The sequence below is a fragment of the Clinocottus analis genome, unplaced genomic scaffold (genome assembly GCF_023055335.1).
Source record: "Clinocottus analis isolate CAN_PGR_092001 unplaced genomic scaffold, fCliAna1.0.p SCAF_11, whole genome shotgun sequence".
Taxonomy (NCBI): domain Eukaryota; kingdom Metazoa; phylum Chordata; class Actinopteri; order Perciformes; family Cottidae; genus Clinocottus; species Clinocottus analis.
Window position 1 is genome coordinate 15,641,771 of NW_027175832.1, and position 25,758 is coordinate 15,667,528.

Genomic DNA, 25,758 nt, shown 5'->3' on the forward strand with positions numbered 1-25,758 from the left:
CAACCTCCATCCTCGCTTGATAAGGGTTGAGAGGAGTTACGTCCAACCGTAGGGCACCTCGCTGGAAAACACCTTCGAGAAAACTTACGACTTAATATAGAATCTTAACAAATTAGCATTGAGCGTGATAAATACTGAAGACTTACCAATATCGGTGAGGATTACTATTTTCTCCAGGATCACTAGGATATCCAACGGAGGTCCACTGGGTCGGTGTGCGTTCTCTGCCTCTCCTCTTTCACCCCCCCCTTTCTCCTCCTCTACCCCGGGTGAGTCTGCTGTTCACGCTACACTTTCCTCAACAATGACATAATAAATATAGATGATACCATTAGATACAATTGCATAATACATCTAGTGCTATTCATTTGATAAATGTAATTATACTTTTAGAGTTATTGATTTGTCTTGACTCTCCCAACATGTAAACTCGTTGTAATACATAATAGATCTCACGAGGAGCGCTATTAAACAGTTTTCTTCCAAATCCCCCCTTACTCACTCTTTGACGACATCTCCATATAAAATGTCAATTGACCCATTCTTTGTTTTACATTTTAATGATTTCATAATGCATATTTGTCAAAATTAACTCCTGAAAGCTGTACAAAACAACAACAATAATCCAAAGAAATCTTTTTGAAAGGACCAGTCATCTCAGTCTTGTCATCTCAAAGCAAACATACACAGTAAGTCAAGTTCTACCAACCAGTGCAACAGGCTCTCTGGTTCTCCTTACATTTAGCCGACCTAACAAGGCAATTATGAAGTATGTACAAATGCATAGAGATTGTATTCAAGCAATATATTTCATCACAAGAAGATGCATAGAGTATCCAGCATATAGCACAGGTCAGTGTCACCAAAAGATTTTCCATGCTTCCAGACAGAACAAAAGTCTATAGATACTGTATGTTTGAACACCATTTAGAAAAGTAGGAAGCAAAGTATGATTTCCCTTTAAAATTGTGTAGAAAAATAGTTTGACTTTCCTTTCCAATGTTTAAAATAAACTATTGGCTTTTGGAGATACACCAATTTAAACACAAAGGTACAGTCGGATGTGACACTGAACAAAACAAGTCTGTTGTTCCCTACAGATGTTTATGGTTTAACATCTTCGACAAAATATCCCCTTGTGTAACTTTGTAAAAAGTAAATAATATATGAGTCATAATATGCATTCATTGCACAGAAGCTGAGAACAGCAATTCATTTTGTTTTATACCGTTATCTTGAGGTCACGTGTCGGGAAAACAGATGTTTTCTTTTATAAAACACTTTTGGGCAACAATTCATGGTTATTTTCCCTCATCAATAAATCTACTGATTACTTCCTTGCTTAATCAATTAACCATCATGTGTCACAAATAGAGGAAAGAAATTTGCAGAAGCCAGGGTTACATCTCAAGGTGCTTGTTTTCAAATCTTACAGTTCATCTTACCGATAAGGTTTGTTCACTTTTCCAAGAAAAGTTCAAATTGAATGATGAATCCGTTATTTAAATAATCAATCAATACATTGACTAATTGATCAATACATTTAACAGGATCATCTGTTTGGGAGATATAACGGGAACGTGACCTGTTTTCAGTTGAGGTACACCGAACTAAAACTAATGCAATCTATTATAACAGTCCTGCAATAAATCCTACCATTATGAAGGTTATAATGTTCAGGTTTTTAAAAAAAATCTGTTTTAGAGACATATTGATTCATCTCCAGACCATTCTGAAGGATGTAGTTGGTTCATCCCGTTTATATCAATGAAGGTAGACTAAATAAGAGTAACACCGTTCAGTATCAAATACAATTCAACAGCTTCACAAACTACATCCTCCAAAGTTATCGTACCGTTTATTCAACACAATAAAAGCTGAACACTAGCCTTCACAAAGGTAAAGGTTATTGCCAGCCTGTTGTATAAGACTGCATAACTCTGTGTACCCAATAAACCAGTCGCTCAGTGTCATTGTTCTGTCATCACGATCAAACAAATCCGAGATAACAAAACAAAAAAAAGAACTTGTGATTTTGAGATAATAGATTAAATAAAATCATCGCAACCTTAACTGTTCTTGGCTTTTACGTGACCAACGGAAAATATATATTTTGCATTTATCTCGACTAATGTCAAGCGGGTGAAAATAAGATGGACCAAAAAAAACAAAAACAAGGAGTGATAATATTCATTCTGGTAAAGAAGAAGAAAGAAGGACAGTGTGCGTGAGTGGCAAAGAGTAAAAATAAACAAGTGTAAAAAAAAAAAAAAAAAAGACGAGGAGAAACATCGTCCACAAAGATGACACAACCTGCGCCGCCCAGTAGTGCATTATAACTTGAGCAGCATAAAACAATGCACCAACTCACAAGAAACAGTCATTATTGGATATAAGAATCTCTGTGCCATTGTCGTGCATCTCTGTCTCGATCTCGACCTCGATCCCTGTCTCTGTCTCTTTCCCTGTCCTTGTGCCTCTCTCTGTCTCTGTCTCTGTCTCTGTCTCTGTCCCTGTCTCGGCCGTGGTAGTTGTGATGATTGGGTGCAGGATAGCGATCTGTGTGGTGTGTCCGTGGTGCGATATGCTGGTGATGCCGATGCTGGCGGTTGCGTTCGTTGTGCTCCTGCTCGTAGTGTTCCCCGACGTGTGAATGGCTGTTCCCGCGGTGGTGTTGCTGCTGCGGTTGGTGGTGGTGGTGATGATGGTGGTGGTTGCTGTTATGATGGTGGTGGTTGTGGCTTCGGTGGTTGTAGCGGGTCTCCTCCTCGTCCTCCCCTGCCACATCCTCCGCCTCCTCCTCCCTCTCCTCGGGCAGCTGCCTGCGGGGAACCCTCTGTCTGTAATCCTTGCTCGACCGCACTTCCACGCCACCGGAGGGTTGATTGTGCTGGGCCATCCGGCGGTGGTGGTGGTGGTGGTGGTGATGGTGGTGGTGGGCATGCTGGGGTCTCTTTGGTTCAGCCCTCAGGAGCTGCTCTTCCTCCTCTCTTTGGCCCTCCTCAGCCCTCGTGTCCTGTGCCGGGGCTGACGGCTGCTCCGGGTCGAGATGGTTCTCCCGGGAACCTTTCCTCTTGGGGGCAGTGGACTTCTTGTTTTTTTGCCCGTCCTGGGACAAAAAAAAAAAATGCAATGCAATGACACATACATGAGACAGACATGATATGAAGAAAGCTTGCTCTAACACACTTTTATTTAACCCGTTACATTTTTTTTAGCCGTCTGCCTCTGCAGTCTTTCATTGGGCAGTCTGAGGGCCCCAGTGCATTCTGGTACGCGGGTCCAGTAAGCTCAAAGCTCATACATCCCAGCAATTCTCATGTACATAAAATCCACATGCAATGCAGGTGGAATGCACGGCTACTACATACATACTTTGTATGAATAATATGTTAGAATGGGATTTTGAAACTACAATATGTCTGAGCTAGACACTTGTTCTGTATTTGCAAGTCCAAATGCACAAACATACACACTCAGCTGCTGCTAGGGAGGCAGCTGGCTCTCAAGTTCCTTAACTGGCTACCACGCCACAGGCAATTTGAATATTTTTGGATGATAATTTCATCATGGGACCTGGGGACCTTCTCACATGGAGCTGCCTCAGACTTCTCCGCATCTGTTCTCCAGCTGCTGCTGCGACTACTGTTTACTCGCTGTTAAGTGAACTGATCTGGTTTTAACTTGACTATAAATTCAAGCTGTCAAAGAAGCATCATTTTGAGATGTGCATGCAAGCTGGAGGCAGTCAGGAAACCAGAGTAACTGATGTGGAGGTAAACACAAGTTATTGTTATGCCATGAATGAGAAAAAAAAAGGTAATGGGTGGAAGATATTCAGCATCCTGAAATGAAAACGTTACTGATTGTATTTAGAGATTCTGTGTTCGTCCTGAGGCAGTTTGGTTTGGGACATTAATCCGTCAGGACCGATAATACTTGAAGAAAAACAATACGTTTACTTGCGCCGACAGTTTCTTTGAAGGGAAGTATGACCTATAAACACGGCAGTTATTTTCCCAAATGTAAGACATACTGTATATCTAGTAGTAGTAGTAGTAGTATATACTTAGTGTCTGGTCAAATTTAGCTAACAGCAGGAATTTTATTCAGGTGACGATCACTATTGGTGGATTCTTTTATCCGCTGTGGTATTTATTAATTGTCTGGGACACTTTTTGCTGGGTAGGTTATTGTTATTACTGCCACCTTCTCATGTTTCTCACAGGAATTTCATGCATCATGTTAGCAAACTAAAATAAAAGGAATCTTCAATTGTTTTCTTTGGGTGCACAGACATATGGATCTTTCGGATACATTTTGCATGTTGCACATGCTATTGTCAGTGTGTCATACAGGGTGGGACTCCCACTGGTCCTGACATGGTCTCCATCCCTCTGGGTCTTGTTCTTCTCACGGTCTCGATACCCTGTGGGCCGTGACTTGCTTTCGGTTTGGCTGGTCTTGGCTACACCACTAATATCCACATAATGTCGAGCTAGTTTCTACAGAAGATGCTACTGTAACTCGTCTCTATTACTGCGGTGGAAACTCAGCTACTGCAGTTCATTTGAAGGTATCTCACTCACCAGAGGCAGACCTATCTCAATGCTTCAACTTCCCAGTGGAGTAGGAGGAGGAAAAATGAAATGAAATTGTTAGATGGATAAACGGAAACAAGTACAGACGCGGCGCGCTGTGCATTTCCTCTATCTAGAAACATTTACTTTCCTGCTGAGTCAATCATTTACTATATGCAAACCGTTTTTCCCCACATTCAGCAGACTGTCTGTCCGGATGAGATGCGTGAGATGAGATGTTTGCGAATGATATTAAACCCTATACCTTTACTGTTTTATGGAGGTGTACATATGTCTTTGTGTTTCATGTACCGGTAGTGCTGAAGGACTGGTGGGCAGTGTGTTCCCGGCCAGCTGGGCCACTAGTGAGTTGGCAGGCTCCATCTCTGGCGGGTGAGTGGCTCTCCAGTACGACTCCAGATAATCAGCAACGTGCTCACAGGCATCAATTAGCTGGTTCTCATCTAAGATGACGTCAAACATTTCCTGCAGGTAGATGAGAATATGGATCGAGTTAAGAAAAGACCAACAGCAGGAAACAAAGAAAAGAACACCCTGTAACTGAAACAGTAGTTTAAAGTGTAATCACTGATAATGTGGCATGATTAGATGGGCTTTAAAAAATAACACCCCTCTAGTCATAACTTGGTTCTTGCAATGAGAATTAAAAAAATAGGTGCAGGGAATATGGTTACCTATATATTTAAAAAAAACTGACATGAGCATCCAGCAAAAACTTTGATTTTGACTTGAGAAAAAGCTTGTTGAATTGACATTGTAGTCAACAGCATCGGCACCAACATCACATTTTTAAATTGTGACTATACAGCAATAAATACTGAGGACATGATGTCACTGCCATCAATGGTGCTGATGGCCCTGCATACAAGTCATGGGGCATCAGTGTATTTCCAGTTTGCACCAAACTTAATACTGTTTTCTTCCATTTTCTGGATCTTATTACCACTGTGCTCCAGTATAAGACAGTATACAGTATAAGACAAAGCCAAATGTCTAAATATTTGCCACAATTGAAATATCTGAAGTAACAGGCACGATAACCATCCATCTTTTCATTCATCTATTCAAAATCCAATCCAGTAGTATTGAACAGTTTACCACTGCACCACTTTCACAGATTGGCCACTAGATGGCACTCACCGGAGGGCACTGGGCGAGCTTGTCTGCTGCCACCATCTGAACGTTAAGGTGCTTGGTCTGTGACTTCCCTCTAGTCTTGATCAGTCTCGTCAACACCTGCAGTGAGGAGAAGGAAGTAGGAAAAAGTGAAGAGGCAGAAAAAAAAAAGTTTCTGGGATTGTGTTTGTTTTTTATACATGAGGTATACAAAACATTGTGAGAACTGAGGGACAGGTCTCTGGCGACGCAAACCTTAGGTGAGGAGATCTTGACGTAGACGAGAATCGGTGCCAGGGAGGTCTTGGACACCTGGATGGGGTGGTTAATTGTGTCTGCATCTAGAACCACCAGCTGCAGGCTGCGGGCCAGCTCAAATATACGCTCCACCTCGCCCTGGATCTGCGCTGCAAGAGCAGAGAGGAAAAGCACGACTTTGACACCTGAGATCCAGGAAAAAACAATCCGGTGTGCATATTTCCTTTTTTTGTTATATATTTGAAATGCCACTGTGTGCCATTTTCAATGATTTTATATGTACTTGCATTACCAGAGCTGCTATGTGAAGTATATAATCAATATGCAGAAATGTGGATAACATATTAAATATGTTATATTAAAGGTCAGACCTGCCAAACCCAAGGTCAGCGTTAAAATACATTTTCAAGTTATATTTTGAAATTCAAAGTCGATAAAAAAAAAAATCCCCCCACAACTTCAATTTAGTGTAGCTGTTGTAATTTAATAACACAATCTACCTCAGCAGAGGATACAAGTGTGGATTACATGTCCGTAAAGTGCTCATGTTTGACTCTAACCAATTCCATGATAAACGGACAACTTCATCTGAGAAAGGTCATGTGATACGATCATTGTTTTTTGAACAATCTGTAACAATTCAATTTATTTTGTATAGCCCAAAAATCACAAATTACAAACTTGCCTCAGAGGGCGTAACAGGACCTTGTGGAGAGCTTGTTCTGTTGGAGTGTGTATGGCTTTGTCACTAAACAAACCTTTTTCTGCATCTCAATTCAACTCAAAATAGAAAAACAGATGTTTCACTCATAGGAGAGGTATTTTAAAGAATGACCACTAGAGGGCGCAAAGGAAAGCAGAGCATGGAGGAGGCACTGGCTGTTTTCAGTCTTTTAAGAAGTTAAAGGACCGACAAATATCAATACAATAACAGTGAATTACTTATTACTTATATGTAAGCCCACTAAAACCATGAATAGATAAAATGCCGGCTTGTTATGAACAGTGGCTCATGGTGCTGATGAGGTAATAAAGGAAGGTCGAGCATTCAAACAGACAGACATGGACTACAAGTGCTTTCAGTCATACATACCGGCAGCATCTGGGATGAGAGAGCAATGAGAAAGACAAAAGTAGAGAAAACCAAGTAAATCTTCTCCCCCTTCATTTGAAACCAAGCAGGATTAAACCTAGTATACTGCACAATGCCACTGGGGCAAACACAGTAAATGTCCATGAACTTATTAATATACAATCTTTACTGAGAGTCCAAAAACCTGCTTACGTCTCAGATGTCAACTTGTTTTCTATCTTAAGCTTACAGGAACATTTCAACTTTCCTTTCTTGCCAGAACTTGATTAAAAGGTCGTTGCCAACCTCATATCTGTATGATAATTATGAAGCTACAACTAGCAGTTGATTAGCTGAGTTTAGCATAAAGACTAGCAAACATTGATAAAACAATGCTACAACCTGTTCATTAGTTGATTTTTTAAACTTTTTTACAGTTATTTTCACCCGTTTTCAGTCTTTGTGCTAAGCTAAGCTAAGTTAACTGGTAAACCAAAACTGTCTTGCTTCTCCAAATGGATAAAAGTGGTGTCAAAAAGATAATTTGCCAGACGACTGTAGCTCCAGGTTGGGATGATGTACCTAAATTGGAGCGAGTGTTCGATCGATCCATTAAGGCCTTTTTCCCAGGGTTGTTGAGGATGGAGCGTTTCGCGAGAGAGATGTCCGCTGTGACCCGTGTAATAGTAATTCTGGAGGGGAAACAGAGGAACAGGGATTGGTACACAGTTTCATTGCGTTTTATAACCACATGAAAGGTGTGACACTGGAGAATTAAATCAGAACTTACCTGCCTTCAAATCGATGTTTTAAAAAGTCAAAGAGTGCTTTTTGCATCATATCTGTAACCTGGAAGTACACATGAAACATGCAATTTAAAGAACATTCTCCTCTATGTAAGTTCAACACAAATACCAATATGTATTAAGTATCTCAGGTCGACAGCATCTTACACCCTTCATAAGTCAAAAGTAACTTAGATAGTATGAGTGAGGCGGACTCACCTCTAAGCCCTTCAGTGATGGTCCCATTAGAACTACAGGACGCATTGTAGGCACTACATCATACATAGACACCTGCTCCCCCTACAGTCACAAAGAAGCACAAGTTTCATTTAGAATATGAAATATTGCTGATGCAACATGTTGCCTACTGTGCAGAGTGAACATGGATAAAAATCAGATTTTTTTCCCTTGCCATTTTGTTGTATGAAGCTCATTCATAATAATAATACTTTTTAAAAAGGGTAATTCAAAATGTTTCACAGACTACGTGTTTGGGACTATCTACTGTATATAAGAAGTAACAATGAGTTAAAAGAGGACAACAAACTTGGGTTGCTTACCGGTTTCTTTTTCACCTGCTGATTGGCTGTTGATGCAGAGGAGGATGGGAGATGTGTCTCATGTTAACGCAATAATCTTTTTTCAAACGTATTTATATTATGCTGTGGCACACACATTTACCTTGAGATGGAGGAGTATATTTCTTTGAGTTCATATCTTGAGCTACTAGAGTGGCTTTGCTGAAATGAGAGAGCAATCCTGAATGAACTCATGTCTTCCTCACTAAAGACAAACAGGGCCTTCTTCTTTAGAATAAACATGTTTCAGTCATTAAAACTTCAGTTATTAGCACAGGCACAACATGATGTAATGCGATCACTGCAACAATTACATTTCTCTATCCTGCTTCTTTGACTATTGAGCCGCTGTAACATTTGAATATCCCAGTGTGCGATCGGTAAATTTGTTATTTATCTGTACCTAATCTAGTGAAAATAGAGCACGAGTATCCAAGCTATGAAACAATGTGTGCTTACAGACTACATATCTACTTATATAAGACACCGCTATATAAAGATTAGAGGGTAAATCCCTTGAATTGATTCAGCACACACAGTTGCCACAAAAGCCAAATTTCCAAGATCCTCTCGATGAGTTTCTTTCAGCCTAACTAGGTCAAGTCAAAATCCTTCAGTCCAGAGTGGATCTTCCTGCCTGCCAGACCGATTGGAGTAAAACAACCAACTGACTTAACAAAAGGAAAGCGTTCAAACTTTGTTCACTTGATCTTGGAAGAAGATTTTCTGTCCTTGGCTCCCTTTTATAGGTGCGCTCTTATAATTTCCTTTTCATGTTTTTCATCTTTCAAGACTGAATTACCAGCTGTGCCCTGTAAGTCCTCCCCAAAAAGCCAAAGGATCTCTGTTCAATGTGACCTCACATAATGGTTCCTATGATATTTTTGGTGACTTTTGATCTTTTTCCTGCGAATGTCCAGCAACACAAGTGATCGGTGATTCTGGGCAAGTGGGCAAGCCCCTGCTGTGTTTTGGGAACAAAACTACTTAGTTAGGTTGAAGAAAAGGTTGTGGTTTAGGTTCAAATGACTACAAAAGTGGTGTCACAGCACAAAGGTAACGGGACGAATAACTCAGCTGTGATGTGTATGAAGCACCTCGAGGGGGGGGGGGAATATATTTTTGACTAAATGACTTGGACCACATCTCATCCTTAAGTGTGTGCATTACATTTGCTGGACACGTTGGACACGCATGCATAGAGAGTGGGAGACAAAGGGGTCATGTGAGGCCCTCAGCTTATTGTTGCCACAGTGCAGCCTTCCGGTTTGATCCCGCTCGGCTCCAACAGAACAATTCCTGGCGTGACCATCTCCCACTGATTACACCTCTCTGGTCAAACTGTATTTTGTCTAATCTGGGGATGTTTCGAAAGAGCATTGGATGAATGCTGAACATGTCATATAATCCCCTGTATATCACTTTGTAATGATGTTTTTGTTTGTCTGTGTGCTGGACCAATAAAGATTATTATTAGGATTACAAGATAAATCGGCACAAAGCAGCATGGGCGCGTGTGCTCGTTTGTGACCCTGTTGTATTGCAGCCAGGGGAGAAGAGAAGCGCGCTGTACATACTTGGCTAAGGCCTTGGCAGCTTTCCTCGCCTGCACTTCCCTTCTGATGAGAATGGTTTCCAGATTGACTGGACTGGGGACGAAGCCCACCACACCATCCTCCTTCACCGGCCGGCCGATCCACCAGTCATTGTTAAACTTCTGGTTGTCAAGAAGAAGAAGAAGAAAAGTCAATCAAAGGCCCGGCTCACATTAATGACTCAGTTGTGTGTGTGTATGTGTGTGTGTTTCCGACCTCTTTGACATGGAGGAAGTCTCTGGCCTCAAAGGTGACGGCCTGGCCCGGCACGGGAATGTTGTCGTCGTCTGCTGGCGTGTAGGAGAAGTTGCAACGCACTGCAAAGGCCACCGGCTTGAACTGGGGACACGCGACACGTGTTCGTAACGAAATGTGATCCCTGATGAATGTCACTTCATCTTTAATCCCCGCGTTTCCCCCCGCCGACACAATTTCACACAAAGAAAATACATTCATTTCCCCTCAATTTCAAGGAGCGATATTCGACGTTCAATTGAGCCGACACATCTCACGACCGGGACGATGTTAAAGCGTTGGTGTGATGTTGTGTGTCCTGGTGCTGTTCATGCCGTCACGCTGTCACAGTTTACTGGGGAGCCATCCTTTATGCCATTAGTGACACTATTAGTGACATCTGTTCTTTTCTCTGTGACAACACTTTAATTTGAATGTAAATTCAAGACACCTGCTTTGAACCCTTCACCCCCACCCCGACTGCGTCCTCCTCTTTGCGTCACAGCAGCAGTATGCTTCTTCCTGACCCGAGCCCGTTGGTGGTGTAATCCTATCAGAGTCAAATGTCAGCGGCTCGCAGATCAAGCTGCTAATTACTCCGCTTTGGAACGATGAGGCTGTGGGAAAGTGTGTGTTTCCTGCTTTTATTGCAGAGCACCAGTAGTATTACATCCGTGGGGGGGATTAGGGGTTAATTCAATATTCGAGGGGACGTCTATCAGCGAGCGCTGCGTAGACGAAAGAAGATAGTTTGATGTCAGCGGTGATGTTTTTATTTAGTGTAGTGACCATTATGTTCTGGCAACAGGTGTGCAATATTTCAACCTGACTTAGTTTCAAATTGCTTTTAAAATGTTGTAGTATTTTGATTTTCTTCTCTCTGAAGCACACTCTACTTTCTCAGATACAGTCTGGGCTTTTTTTTTTATGACATAACAGTATTACATAAGGAGGCTCAGAGGGCTCAGCGTACTGCTACTTAGCACAAGCATATAGACCATTTCATGGTCCATTTCAAAATGGACAATCCCACATTCACGTCCACTTCACACAGTGATTTGTCTCGTGGGCAGAGGTGAGAAAGGAGTTTGAGCTTCTCTCTCTGGTTCTCTTTTTTTCATCATTATTGGCAGAACTTTGCATGCGAAGAACAAAGTGAAACATCACAAACGACCTCTGGAAGAAACTGTTTGAAAAAGTGCTCCCCATATTGAAATAAAATGTATTTGTAGTTCCTTTTGTTTCCTTGCTGCAGAAGCATGGGCAGATTCACAAATGCATTCCTCATTTAGCTTTTTTAATCTATGTGAAATGGGTTTTATTCCAAAATGCTTCCTACGTATTGTCACAGTGGTGAATATCTTTTCTTTATCGTCATCGAACCATATAATCAGACTCATACTTAAGTTATATCAAAATTGCACGACTGGAAACTTGCACCTTTAGCCGGCAAATTATAGATGCTTTTGGTCTTGAAGGATAAATATATTTAATTAAAGTCACAGCCAAAGTAGTTGCATTCCAATTCATTTTGTTGATTCAATTAAATTCATTATTATGCTTGAAAAGGAGAGACGTTTCTGCTGCACAAAATACATTTTCCTTCATGTTCATTTTAAGACACTTCTCAAATCTCATTGGTCGAATAAAAATGAAGCAATCTTGAACTCATAAATAAGTAAAGAATGTATTCAAAATGAAAAATAAAAAGTATGTCTAGTATAACCTTGAATTGTACAAAAGTGTGAACTGATGTCCATAAATAGTACAGTAGTACTATTACAATATTAAATCAAGATGAGGCGCTTTCCCTCACCTCACATGCCCACTGGATTACATATGTGTGTCCTTGTATATCATTACAGCTTGTAAAGCAGACACATTTATCACATTTGAACTTAATTTATTGTCCTGCCGAATTGTTGTTGTTAGACTCAGTGGATACGCAGTGTATTGCTGTACTGCTGCACAGCAGTCGGCTAAAGAAAGTGCGGAACTGAATCATCAGTAATCAATATGCTTCATATCCCTCACCAGACACCAAGCGCATAAAGGGAAGACGAGGATGAAGACTGCAATTACTCATTTTTATCGTAGAACGTTGCTCGGCTAATCCGATCTCCTGGTGTCTGTGTTCCCTGTGTGTGATGTAACCGCGTCCTTGAGGGCTGCCGCTGTGTGTCGGGTCGTGATGTTACCGTGATGCAACAGTTTGAAAGTACCTTGGCCTTCTCCAGCTGCACCTGGGCGTTTCTTTCCTCGACGACGTCTGTGTCATGACGCTCTCCCTGCATGGTGGACAGAGAGCAACGGCGATGGGTTGGATCAATTCTCTGAAGGGATGTGATCGCTGTGCATTGAACTGAACTGAAGACTTTTGAGTTAAATCAAATCAAATGGTTTGATTGGGGGAAAAAAAGTAACGGTTGAGCAAGTGGAGTACACAAAGAAGCACAGACGATATGTTTTGAAGTAAAATAGAAAATGGAGAGATATATATATATATATATATATATATATATATATATATATATATATATATATATATATATAAACATAAAACAGATAACAGACAACACAAAGTCAGATATAGACAATATATCTGTGGCAAAAGATTATCACATTTTTGAAACAAGACAAATACAAATCTTTGTAGTCCTAACTTCATGATCCCAATTCATCGAAACATCAAAAGCCAGATGAGAAAGCAGTTTTGACACAAATTATTTCAGTAAAAGCTCCAGCAATTTGTTATTGAACAGACACAATTTCCAAAAATGAAATCCAGGGCACGCTCCAAAAACAGAGCTCAGCCGACATCCGCCGCTGCGGCCTGTGTTTAGCTCCGCCCCCAACGACTGTGATTGGTTTAAAGAAATACAGAACAGGCCATAGTGTTCTTACCCTATGCGAACATGATAATGTGTGAGACCTTTCTTTAGCGCCAGCACAGTGCTGCGGAGAAAGATCTGGCTATTCCAGACTATCCTACGTTAGACCCCCGTGACATCTTTCAGACTAATACATTGTATTCCCGATAAACAAATAAGAGATGTTCTTGTTAAATGACAATCAAACTACTCCCCCTGTACAAAATGTGCTACATAAATGAAGTTTAACATTCTTAGTAGTAGTTGCTACTGCATGCTCACCACAAACAACATTATTCAACAAAACGAGTGTCCATTTAAATGAATTATTGTGAGGTTTGGTCTACGTATTCAGGTGTTACAGCTTTGCTACTCCACTCATATTAAAGAAATATATATATATATATATATATATATATATATATATATATATATATATATATATATATATATATATAGTCTGTACTCTTTGAAGCATATGATGCAAACTACATGTTAAGAGTTTACATTTGGTTTTAGGACATTATTATTATGATTGTAATGCAACTCTTTTTGAACATGACTGCTTGTTAATTAAAAAAGCATCAAGCTGCTGCAGGCTTTACTGTTCTCTCTCTCTCTCTCTCTATTACACCCTTTCTGGTCAACCGTATTTTGTATTGTGTCTAATTATCCTCAGTAGTTTTTCCACAGTTCTCGTTTACTTTGTATTTCCCTCGAAGCCTCCTGCCTTTAATTGTCAGGAAGTGTTGCAGCACATCGCTCCAGCGACGCTCAGGTTTATGTGCCATGTGTCCCAACGATTAGATTGTCCCCTCAAAGACATGATCATGAATGCCCTCTGTGTCCTTTGCGTCAATCTGGCACTCAAGATACACACTTGCATCCCAAAGTCACAAAACAGCTCCGTGGTTGTAGACAGTCTGCTCGGTCGAGCGCATTTTAACCACATAGTGAGGTTGAGGCGTTCTACGTAAATTAGGGATATGAAAGTTCAGTAAAGGCCACGATATTTTACACCATATGTCATTTATTTCACTGTAATGTGTACCCTACTTCCATAATGAGTTTTCTTGATGATGAACAGTACGTATGTTACATTCATTGGCAGACACTGCCGACAGATTAAATTGATTTGGATCAGCAAATATTTGTAGGCAGCATACACAAACAGAAATGTAAAGAATGACTTTCTTTTTTTTTCCCGTCACATTGTTTCGGGCCTCTACAGAGAACTACTAACACCACTACACCACACTATCGTCTTTATATTTCTGTTTTTCTGCATCTTAAACACAACTGGACTCATTATTGAGCTTTAGAGATCTTGGTATGTTTCCTTTTGACCTCGGTCGTTGTGCCGAGCTGAGAGCGTAATAATATCGATCGTCTCATCAAACTCTTAGAAAGACAGTGAATCATTTCCAAAATGTTGAACTATTCTTCTAACCGAGTGTTTTCATCGTAGACTAAAACGTGTATGAACACACTGTAGTTTCCTCAACGTTACCAAGAGGTTACCTCGGAGCTGTTGTGAAGCTCAAAGTGTGTGACGACATAGACAATGAGGCCGGCACAGACGGCGCAGCAGTTCAGACACCTACGAGCGACCTGAGAGGGCTCCGACCTGTCACTTAAATCTGTCATGCCCTCAATTATGCTGGACGTAAACCCTTAATATAGTATAAACAGGTGAGTTGTGTAAAGTGTAATTCCCCCTTCAGTTGTCATAAAGGGGTAAAAAAATAGCTGTAGCGATTGAAAAGCGTTTTTTTGTACCAGGTTTATTTCTGCAGTAAAGTTGGTTTAAAGATGAAGGTCTATGGGGATTAACGTGTTTATGGAGCGAGCCTCAAGCGGCCACTTCCCTTGTATGGCGTTCATTTTTTTGTTACTCTGCAAGTGTTGTTGGACCCGCTGTATTTCGTGGTTTTTAATTCAACACAATCAAACAATTTCAGGTTCAAATACTCAGCAGATGTTTTCTTCATCCCAATTACAAGCAATACAAACAGCATAGATGGTGTGTTAGCCAAATATGGTGAGTTAGCCATAATGACCACTTTCTCCCTGCGATGTCTGCGTAGTTACACTTCCTGGACTGCAACACAAGTTGCCAGCGAACGTCATTCAGCAATTCTGTTTGAATGTATTAGTTATGAGAACATAGGTGTATTTCATAGGAGACAGAGCTTTCCTATTTCATGTTTCAAACAGAGAGTCATGTGTCTGTGTTCACTCTTCAAAACCTCAGCTTCCCTCTGGCTCTCTTCTACCCCGTCACACACTCCTGCTCGCCACGTTATTCCAAGTGGGTGCACACTGCGCCGCCTGACACAAGTGACTTTGACGACGACGGATTACGCAGCATGTCATTACTATCGGCCAATAGTTATGATGAACCTGTCTTCAACTCAAAAATACTCAGCTCCAATAGCCTGTATTATGAAATTACTTTAAGTGGGAAGACAGAGGAAGAGCTGCAGGAAGGGATGTGGGTGGCGAAGAGGGACTGTGGAGTGAGGATACGTGAGAATACAGTTATCATTTGGGGAACATGACACGTCTGGTTACGGCAGTCCATCATTACAAAGGGACAGACTGGAGTTTGTGTGGTTTTCTCCTGGATTTGAGCGAGTAGAAAGAAATGCATCTGGTGTCAAAAGTCAGCTCAACCATCGAGATAAATTAAAGTTCAGATCTGTCCAGAACAGCTAACAATATTAGGCAGAACACAAGCAAAGCACAAAGGGCTATTGTCAGAGAGAACTTCAGGGAGGGAAAAACACAGCATATTTGTTACTAATAATCCAATTCAAGTGTTAGCACCACATTGGACCCAACAATAAAAAAATGTGCGACTCAATTACAAATGTGTCAGGAAACAAAGTAGAATCGAATGTCTGAAAGCACATTTGACAACAAACATTTGAACTAAAATCATCTTCGAGGCAAATAAGGTCTCAAATAATGTGACAGATGAAGGATGAAGACATGACGGTCCTACTAATAAGGTGGTGGGCCAGCGTTTGTAATTAACAGAGAGAATTAGTTACAGAAGCAGGAGGATGTAGAGAGACTTCAACATGATGATGAGGAGGGAATAAGAGAGGAGGAGGAAGGAAATCTCCCCCGGGGCAGAATTATGCGCAGGCATGGCTCTCTGTTTACCCATGGCTGGTGTAGACATCTGTTCGCACAGCACCGGCCTCTCCGGCGAGCCAATGTCACCCAGCCAATAGTACAAAACGCCCCCGCTGAATTATTAAACAATGTTGAGCTCTACTGCAGGTGATTTCAAAATGTCTAGTGAAGAGCTGCGAAGAATTCTGTGAGTTATCGACTGGCTGTTAATGTTCATTGCGTTAGTGTTCATTTGAATTCATACACAAAGAAAAAGTCAGAGATTATAATGTGTCCACATCATTCAGGGATGAATAATTATTGCTTGAATATTAACTATTGTGATGGCTCGGCTGTCTCAGGCAGTGTATTTTACAAATAGGTTTTAAAAGTAAGAGTAATTATTCACATCATTTTTCCAAAGCGTTTGGTTCGAGGTATGTACTTTAAATCTCAACATAGATTAATTGATTAGTCAATGAACAAAATAATCATCTGGAACTTATTTTCAAGGAAAAAAATGCCAAATAATGATCTGACTCCAGCTTCTCAAAGCTTTTGGACTGATAGGCAAAAACAAGCAAACTCCTTATAATATACAATACATCATCAGCACGTGAGACAAACAGGTGTATCATCTGATGCTGAAAATAATAACAATCATAACCTATTATTATTTTTGACATCTTATGTGATAACAAACATATTAACAGATTAATTTCAGTTAGAAGAGACTGACTCTTTATTGACCAATAATACCAAAAATATCTCTAAGCTATAATACTCGATGCAGTTTTTAATTTTTTTTGTGGATCTATTTATTTATTTTACATCCCTTTCTTTAAAAGAAATGTCCAAAGCACCTACATCATTTTCTAATTCAGTCTTTTATTCAAACTCTTTACCCACTTCATTCATCCCTCCATCTCTTCTCCAATCCCACCTTACTTACTTCATTCCTTACTTCCTGTCCCCTTCTGCCCCCTCCCAGTTGGAGAGCCACCCCAGCCCATTAGCGTGATTATGTGGCTGAGAAGGTGGGCAAAGGAAGGTGGAGGACGAGGATGACGGGAGAGTGGGTGACCAACTAAACCCACTTTCTCTGGTCTGCTGCCTGAAGGTGACTCCTTTCCTGCTCAAAAGCGTTTACACAGCTCTTCCTGCACTCGCCAGGGGAGTACATTAGGAAAGCAGCTTCTGATTGGGAAGATGGACTTTATCTCTGAACTGAAATAATCAGAACCATCGAAGACACCAGCAGCCAGCTGGCTGGCCAAGAGCACTGCGATTCCCCAGAGGACAAACTCAACTCTGGACCGGGTCTGAAAGTGGTTCAGTAATTATGGTTAAACTGTGCTTTTTGTCCGGTTCAGTGCTCGCTGGCTGTGCTTTCAAATGGTCTCTCCTGAGGCAAAGACCCTAAATATCTGTGACGGAAACAAACCAACACACCTTTGTTTGAATTGAGTTTCTCAATTGAAAACTCCATCTTGACAATGCACACAATCCCAAGCACACAATCATCCAATGCAGCAGACAGCATCCACTTGTGTCACTGAAGTTACCATCCCTTCTGCACATTCCCTAAAAAAAACGGGGAGATGTTGCCATGGCAACCATTGAGAAAAGAAATATGCCATATAGACATAAATGACTCCCACTGCTCCAATGCACCCGTACCTCCATTAACAGTAATTGAGCAGTACATTCCAATCAATTAGATTGATAGAGGAGCAATTGAAGTGACACTTAGATCTCCCGTAGAGAATGTCAGTACAATTAAGTCAACTTGGCAATGTTCAGCATCACTGCTGCTGCACTTCTCACAGTGGAAGACGTCAAACATCTAAAGATGGAGGGTCATTCGAGCTGGCAGCACGCCAGGACTAAATCAAAAATCAAAAGTCAAACATGAACCATGTGAAAATGTAACTCCACAGGGATGAAGGGTGTCAGAACAAAAAGGATGTTTGTGTGTGTGTGTGTGTGTGTGTGTGTGTGTGTGTCTGATTATGTGGGCACTGTCAGTCTGTTTGTTTGTATTTAGAAATGAAGTGTGTGTGTGTGTGTGTGTGTGTGTACTCTTGCCACTCGCTATGCCACATTCCTGAGGGCTTCCTGCTCCTTGCTGGCTGCTCTCCAGGAGCTACGGTTATCTATTTCTCATTTGATAGCTACGTAAAGACAACTCGGGTTAAGAGTTTCCACCTCACCACACACAGCAGCTCCAGCACGAGCAGATCTGTGGTGCCTTCCTCCCTGTGGCAGCGGCCGAGCCACGCTGCCACGCTGCCACGCTGCCACGCTGCCACGCTGCCACGCTGCCACGCTGCCACGCTGCCACGCTGCCACGCTGCCACGCTGCCATGCTGCCATGCTGCCACTCTGCCATGCTGCCACGCTGCCACGCTGCCATGCTGCCGTGCTGACATCAACAATGTACATGCAGCTGCCATTAAATGTTTAAAAGAATAAAACGAGATAGGCGAATTCAACATGTTATTATTATTTGTAATATTATTATTGATTGCCATGTTTCAAATACTGTGACGTGCCCGTCCTGTCTGTCTCGTCTGTCTGTGCAAAGGTTCGAGTCAATAATGTCAGTTGCTGCTTACTTGTGTAAATTCTGCAAAAATGCCCACAGGAATTTACAGATAAAAGATTCAGACCGCCTCCATCTGCCAGCTACTTAAAATTGTCTTTGCTTCAAATGTACAGAAATATTATTTCTAAAGCTGCGAATGCCAAAAGGCCTCCCCCCATTCACAACTCTATTGGAGATCAGCCTGTGCTTTGATCTGGTGTTTGAACAGGAACATTATTTTTCATGAGAAAAGATCAAAACTGGATTATATTTACTCATATCTCAGGATATTTTAGTTGATCTGCAGAAACATACACGTTTTAAATGAATACACATCATTAAAATCTTGCTGGTGAACCTTTCGTCGATTCGGACAAAAACGCTGCATTCCTCCCGAGCTGCATTTTTTTCCTAATTTTCGCCGATAAATATTTCCTTTGTATTTCTGCTGCAGCGGAACAGTGAAATCCCACCTGATGAACACCAATCCTCTTGCAGTTTAGCTGCTGCACATTGACTTTAATGTGCTCGTGCTGATTTCGTTGCTCTATCTCTGCTTCATTAACATGCAGCGTGTGTCCGGTTTCCTCCAAGCCTCGACTAATCAGCTGCTCTGCATCATCTGTCTGAAGGAGACTGGCTCTGTGCCCTCTGCCTGATGCTACCGTGGAGCAGATATGGCCGGGCCGGGCTGGCACCGCCACCTTTACTTTGGCACCAGCTTACGTCTGTGGAGTTAAAGGCTGCATCACGGCCCTTTAGATCCCCAATTATAGATCAAGAGTTTCAGCGGATCTGTGCTGCGCTAAAAGGGATTTATGTTTGCACAGTATGTTCATATGGGTTGGATTGCTACACCTGTTACACTTTTCCTTTCTCCCATAAACACTTTTTTTTTAAAACAATGCCTCCTTGAATTCAGAAGGAGGTAGATAAAGGCAAAGTTTCCATTTCTACTCAACAGTCGTGGATTTTGTGGACAACTGTTGCTAACTAGTTATTTAAGCTAACGTTAGCTTAAAAGGCTGGATGGAAACTTTGCCTGACTTTTTATTGTTTCAAGCTGACACATTTAAAATATTCTCTTGCCGTGATATCATGATGAAGTATACTTAAGTGTCTGTTTGAGACCATAGACTGTATATAAGAAGCAGATGTATTCATCCTGATGTCACCCATTGGTGTCACCCATTGGTGTATGGACTGCCATTATGAAGCCTCGAGTTTGGCGATTCGGCCGCTGCCATCTTGCCATTTTGCAACCAGTGAACAAACAATATCATATTTGGCCTGCAGAGGAGTGACGCAGAGACGCCGTACACAGCTCTGGTAGCGTAGCGACCTGTAAAGCAGAGTAAGCCCGCCCTACTACGCGCTATGGTCTATTTTCCTCTAAATGGGATCATCATTCACTAAATGAGCATCATTCTGTATTGAAGAAGTCTTAAACATAGCTACTCTGAGCATAAAGTCATGTTTACAATATTAACTGAGGTAATAAATTAAGTGAGAAGTAAGGTCAATTTCTCATAAACTTTGAACAATCTGACTCTTTCCGCTCTCTATGAGGCGCACCAGGCTTTTTTTTTTAGCAACTCTAGCAACATCATTATTAGACGCTCATAACAACATGATGTAAGTGAGAAGTCCAGCGAGGGAGAGCGGGCTGGTCCAACAAACACACAACTTTTATTCAGGCAACCGCTACGTAGTTACAGCAGTTAGTTCACTTTGTTATATTCTCATTTTAACACAAACCGTGATCTTTTTTCAACCCATAAATAAGTTGTGTTGTTGCTTAAACTTTACCAATTGTGTACAACATTAATCAGGCGTCGTTGTGCATTTCTTCAGGCAGAGTACGAAGCCGATATGAAACGTATTTATGATCCAGAGTATCCCGCATAACCACATTGTTTCTGGCCTTACACTTACTCTTATTTAAATGTAATGATGAAAGAGTTACAGCATTTTTTAAACATTATATACGGTTCACATATTATTTTGCTGTTGACGACTAATCATAAAAATCATTTACTTCTACAGAGAGACATTTGAAGAAACACGAAAATGAAAAATAGGATTTTTGCCTGGAAGACAATTGCAGCACCAAAGAACAAATTGGAAAAAAAATCAGAAGGGGTGGGGAGGGTTGAGTATTTGGGCTCCTCTCTCTCTCTCTGGGTCATGATTGTCTCTGCTTAAGGAGATTAAGATAGCATGCGTCAATCCAGGATTTAGAGCGAGAGAGACAAATGCAACGTCCTCACAGACCGCATGGTCTCAAACTCCCTGCAGTCATCAGATAGAGATATGATAGCTGCATTAATATCATCCGTACAACTTCATTTCTGGCTTGCTCGGCTCTTGTAATAGATACATTTCATCTCCCATTCATCGTTCACAGAGAGCAAGTCTCTGTGCTCTTCTGCATGGCACATTCTGATGCAACATGATTACTGCTGATATAAGGAGGGTAAAAAAAACAAAAACATATTGCTTGTTATGATCCTCTTTTACTTAATTGCACTGAGGCAATTATTAAACCACCACTACTGCTGGGACCTCTGTCACTCTTCTGCAGTGTGCACACCATTGAGAACATTGTTTTGAGAGGCTCAACACAAAAAAAGATTGATATGTAAATACTATCATCAACTTGGAAATAGAGAACCCCAGAGAAAACAGGTCTACTTGTCCTAGAGCTCCACTTCCTGTCTGGAAGGAAAGCAGGTATCTGGATGTAATGCCTGAAGGCACATCTACTAAGAGGCTTTTCCTATTCTAGGTAACAAGCAGCACGATCCAGCACACGGTAATGCAAGACAGTAGGCCAGAGACTATACCGGCCAGAGACGGTGAGGCTTTCCACAAGCTGCACTTTGTGACTCTTGTGTGTTACCGTTACATCCGAGTCACAGCCGATCATGATCTGTTTTAGTAAAAACCCAAGAGATATTTGAAAAATGTTTTGTGACAATTAATGTTGTTCTGAACGTATCTCAAGAATCCTTAAACCTGCAATTACTGATTTCGTGGCCAGCAAACACGGTATTAACTTAACATGAACAGTACAGATAGCGGATATTGTAATGTTAGCCAGAGCGAGCAAAATGTCCACATTTGGTCAACATTTCACAGGCAACAACAATGCTATCGTTGTTTTGACATTTTGTGAGCTCCGGCTAATGTTACACTGCTCTGGCTATTGTTATGGTGCCATGCATTCATATCACGTCTTAAAGGGTTATTAGTATACTGTTATATATACTCACAATATTATATACATATATGTATATATATAGATATATAGATATTTATTTATTTATGTATTTTTTGCACTTTGGTGTTGATACTGACAGATACAGAACTTGAGAAGCAGTATTGGGGAGGGAAACATGGCATCTGAACAGCTCTGTTTTTGGTCTCCTTAAAGGGAAATAAATACTCTTAAGCCGCTAAATGCTCCACTATGTCTGCCTTCTGTTTGGTGCTCAGCAGGTCTAGCCATGTGGTTTTTCTTTAGCCTTTTCACCGGAAACTGCTGCAGCAACAAACAAGACCGGCGAGATTTAAATTAAGTTGTAGAGCTGGAAAAAAATAGCATTTTTGTTGTTGTTTCTCAAGTTGAGTTCCTTTGCAATGAGCCAGTAAGACTCAAGCTCCTGCAAGTTTTGAACAACACAAAAAAAAATTCAAATATGGACATAGACAGACATGGTTCACAGTAAATTAAGAGAATTTACAACATGTTATTTGCAGCTATTTTCTTTCCTTGGATTACGAACTAAAGCTGGCAGCGACAACAAAAATGGCAAGATTATTGTGCAGCAGACGGAATATTTCTTCAACCAGATGGCTTGAAGAGTCTTTAAGGGTTCTGCATTCACCTTCATAACAGCAGTAAGTGTCATTAAACAACCCTTCAGGGTATTTCAAAGATTCACAGATGCGTCGCTCTGTGACTTGAGTGCAAAGGTAATGCATTAGAAGCACAAAGGAGAAGTTTCTCATTAAAACAGATCAGTTCTCTCTCTGCATGTGTTTGAGATTGGGATTGATTATACTTTTTCAGGCAAATGATGAAAGAAATATGGGTTAAACTATTTGTCTCAGGTAAGAAAGATGCACATCATGACATCAGCATGCGCATTGATCGCTTGCACAGCATGAGGAGGAGCATGAGCACTGGTTCAGTTCCAAAACGCCAGCGAGTTCGACAGCGAGTCCAAGAGTGAGTGAAAGGGAAGGAGATTGAATCCATCTAATCTTCACAGGTCATTGGTTATGCAACTCTCTCTAATTTTCAGCTGGACACATGACATGATACATGCAGCATGTGGATCTGCATCTCTGCCCTGCATACTGTGACTGTTTCAGTGAGCGCAATGATGTGGAAAGGCCTCACACAAGGATTAACGCACAGTGCAACAGATGGTGCATTCTCTTACCCTTCCTGTTCACACACACACACACACACACACACACACACACACACACACACACACACACACACACACACACACACACACACACACACACACACACACACACACAAGAGCGTGCGTGCCCGCGAAAAGCAAACACCAGAATACTGCATTTTTTTTTTTTTACCTTTTTCTTGGGCGGCATGGCGGTTAAAGCGGTCCACTGGGGTTATCTCACGGTTGTAACGACCAGATCAGATTATCGTTCAACTAACTGGCCCCAGTGAATGAGACATGGACAAGTGTGCCATGAGCCAGAGCGTCACCTCTGAAACAGGTGGAGGTATCCGAGGATGCCGTTGAACGCCGCAAAAGGACGTTCTTTAAGCGCCGTCTTGCGCGTAAAGAAGAAATAGTTCCCAAGAAACCGCGGCCGGAGACACCGATGAGCTGCGTGAGGGGTTTCACTTAAGGCTGTGTTGGGAGTTGAGTGGAGTTACCCTCTCCTGAGTCCTCTGGGTATTAAAGGCTTATTTATCCGTGGGGCATCTGTTGCGCCGCGCACCGCGCGCTGTGACCTGGAGCTCCAAACAGACCAAGGAGGTGTCCAACCGTCCGCACCGTCCATGCGGGTTACGTAACGCAGAGTGTGGAGCGTCTCATGCGTGTTGTTGAGCAGAGTTGGCTCCCTCCGTTGTGTGAAGCGGTGATGATTAGTGTGTGCGTGTGCGTGTGTGCGTGTGTGTGTGTGTGTGTGTGTGTGTGTGTGTGTGTGTGTGTGTGTGTATCCAAACAACTTCCTGGGGTTTGGCTGCACAAACAGGAGTATTATAATGGCCTGGCTCCAAAATAGGAAGATTAAATGACAAACGGCGTAATTCTTTTGTGCCACACACAACGATGGAGACATATCTACTCATCATCACCCCCGACAGCGAAATAGTGATATGCCTTCAACACATTCGTTTAGTGTCACTTTGTCACTGCTTAAAACTCCTTGCTTGCCAAGTATCAACCACACACACATGCCCTACACACACACCACTGATTTTTTTGTTAATCTTATCTACTGTGTTACTGCTCTCAGTGGGACGAACGAGTATGGATCATAAAAAGTGAAAAGTACCCTTGAGGCATATGGTTTCCAACCTGAGGGTCGGCACACCCTCAAGAGACCCAAAGGAACATCTGCAACCGCGTGACAAGATGATGGTTTGGATCGGATGTTTTTCTCTCAAGGATACTTTTCATCCCTTCAAGACCAACCCTTGAAATAAAACAATTTGTGGAGGATAAATGACACTTTGGGTCCACTTCTCTCAATTCACGACCGCAATCAAATCATAATCTATAATGGTGTCACACTGATCCCTTCTAAGGGGTCACATGGCAAAACTGGCGCCAATGCTCAATAAAAAAGAACATATATTGAATTAATGACTCAAACTCATCGCAATAATCATTCTGCCTGTCCTCATCTGCGCTCGGCTCCTTCCTCTGCTGCCAGCTATCCTATCGGTGACAGTATAATCGGACTATAATGGACCCAGCAAAATGATTTTTTTATTTTTATTTTATGAGGTAACTTATACACTCCTGTATCTCTAAAATGACTGGAAATATGCCTCCAGTAGTGAGGAAAGGGATGCATTTGTGTCATTATCCCTCCAAGAGGCGTCCTCTAAGCCTTGGGGAAATTACTGTTGAAATGGGCAGAGGACTTTATTTGGACGTATTCTTGCGACCATCGCGCAATAAATTGTCTTTCCGGCCAGCTCGCTAACGACATGTTTGGCCACCCTCACGCTATCCTTCAGCCGGCTTTCGTATCTGCGTCTGAGTCCTGGTCCTGCACTCCAAACAACAACAAAGTGACCTAAATGGGGTCCCATGTCCATGTGGGGGTCCCATACCCACGTGGTCGTCCTCGAGAGGGGTCCTCGCCTCGCCGTTGGCCTCCCTGCTCGACCTTTAGATGACCTCGCCAGCATCTATTCTCCCTGTTTAGTTAGATTGTATTTTGGGATAATTTGTTTGAGTTGTTGTGAAATCCGACATTTAAAAAGTCGGCAGCAATAATTCACTTCTACAATGCGGTTTTGCTCAGGGGTTGCGCTTCCCCCGTCGCGTTTCAGCCAAAAGGTAAGTAAAGCTGCTCGGTCAATTTGTCACTGAGCCCCAGACGGACAGCCAAGCAGGTGATATGGTGAAAAAAATACAATCTCAAATTAGAGCTTTCGGAGGCGAAGGGCAGAGATGACTGTTGCATGACTGAGAATGGAAAGAAAGCCATTCTGGGCAGGCGTCTGCGGGGGCCGGGCTGTGACAGTGTGCGGCAAGAAGCTGTAACACTGACCTCTGGGTCACAGACACATCTGGACCTACAATACACACAGCCGCCGCACACACATCCTTCTCAAGTTCTCGACGCCTGGGGAAGACATCACCATCAGAGGTCACACCACTGTGATCTCGCCGTCTGTGACAGAAGAGGAGACCGTAAAGGGAAGGT

General features: G+C 41.8%; 1 protein-coding gene across 1 annotated transcript in view; it reads right to left on the reverse strand.

The window, feature by feature from the left end:
* Positions 1 to 506: 506 nt before the first annotated feature.
* Positions 507 to 25,758, reverse strand: part of cacnb2b (calcium channel, voltage-dependent, beta 2b) — a 30,771-nt gene continuing 5,519 nt past the window's right edge. Inside the window, exons 2-14 of the mRNA XM_068568802.1 lie at positions 12,462 to 12,527; positions 10,222 to 10,344; positions 9,988 to 10,127; positions 8,514 to 8,572; positions 8,393 to 8,418; positions 8,052 to 8,132; positions 7,838 to 7,896; positions 7,630 to 7,739; positions 7,069 to 7,077; positions 5,973 to 6,124; positions 5,742 to 5,837; positions 4,893 to 5,066; positions 507 to 3,109 (exon numbers count right to left, since the gene is read on the reverse strand). Coding sequence (XP_068424903.1) covers positions 2,384 to 3,109; positions 4,893 to 5,066; positions 5,742 to 5,837; positions 5,973 to 6,124; positions 7,069 to 7,077; positions 7,630 to 7,739; positions 7,838 to 7,896; positions 8,052 to 8,132; positions 8,393 to 8,418; positions 8,514 to 8,572; positions 9,988 to 10,127; positions 10,222 to 10,344; positions 12,462 to 12,527 — 1,821 coding nt within the window. The 3' untranslated portion in view covers positions 507 to 2,383. The remainder of the gene's footprint in view (positions 3,110 to 4,892; positions 5,067 to 5,741; positions 5,838 to 5,972; positions 6,125 to 7,068; positions 7,078 to 7,629; positions 7,740 to 7,837; positions 7,897 to 8,051; positions 8,133 to 8,392; positions 8,419 to 8,513; positions 8,573 to 9,987; positions 10,128 to 10,221; positions 10,345 to 12,461; positions 12,528 to 25,758) is intronic.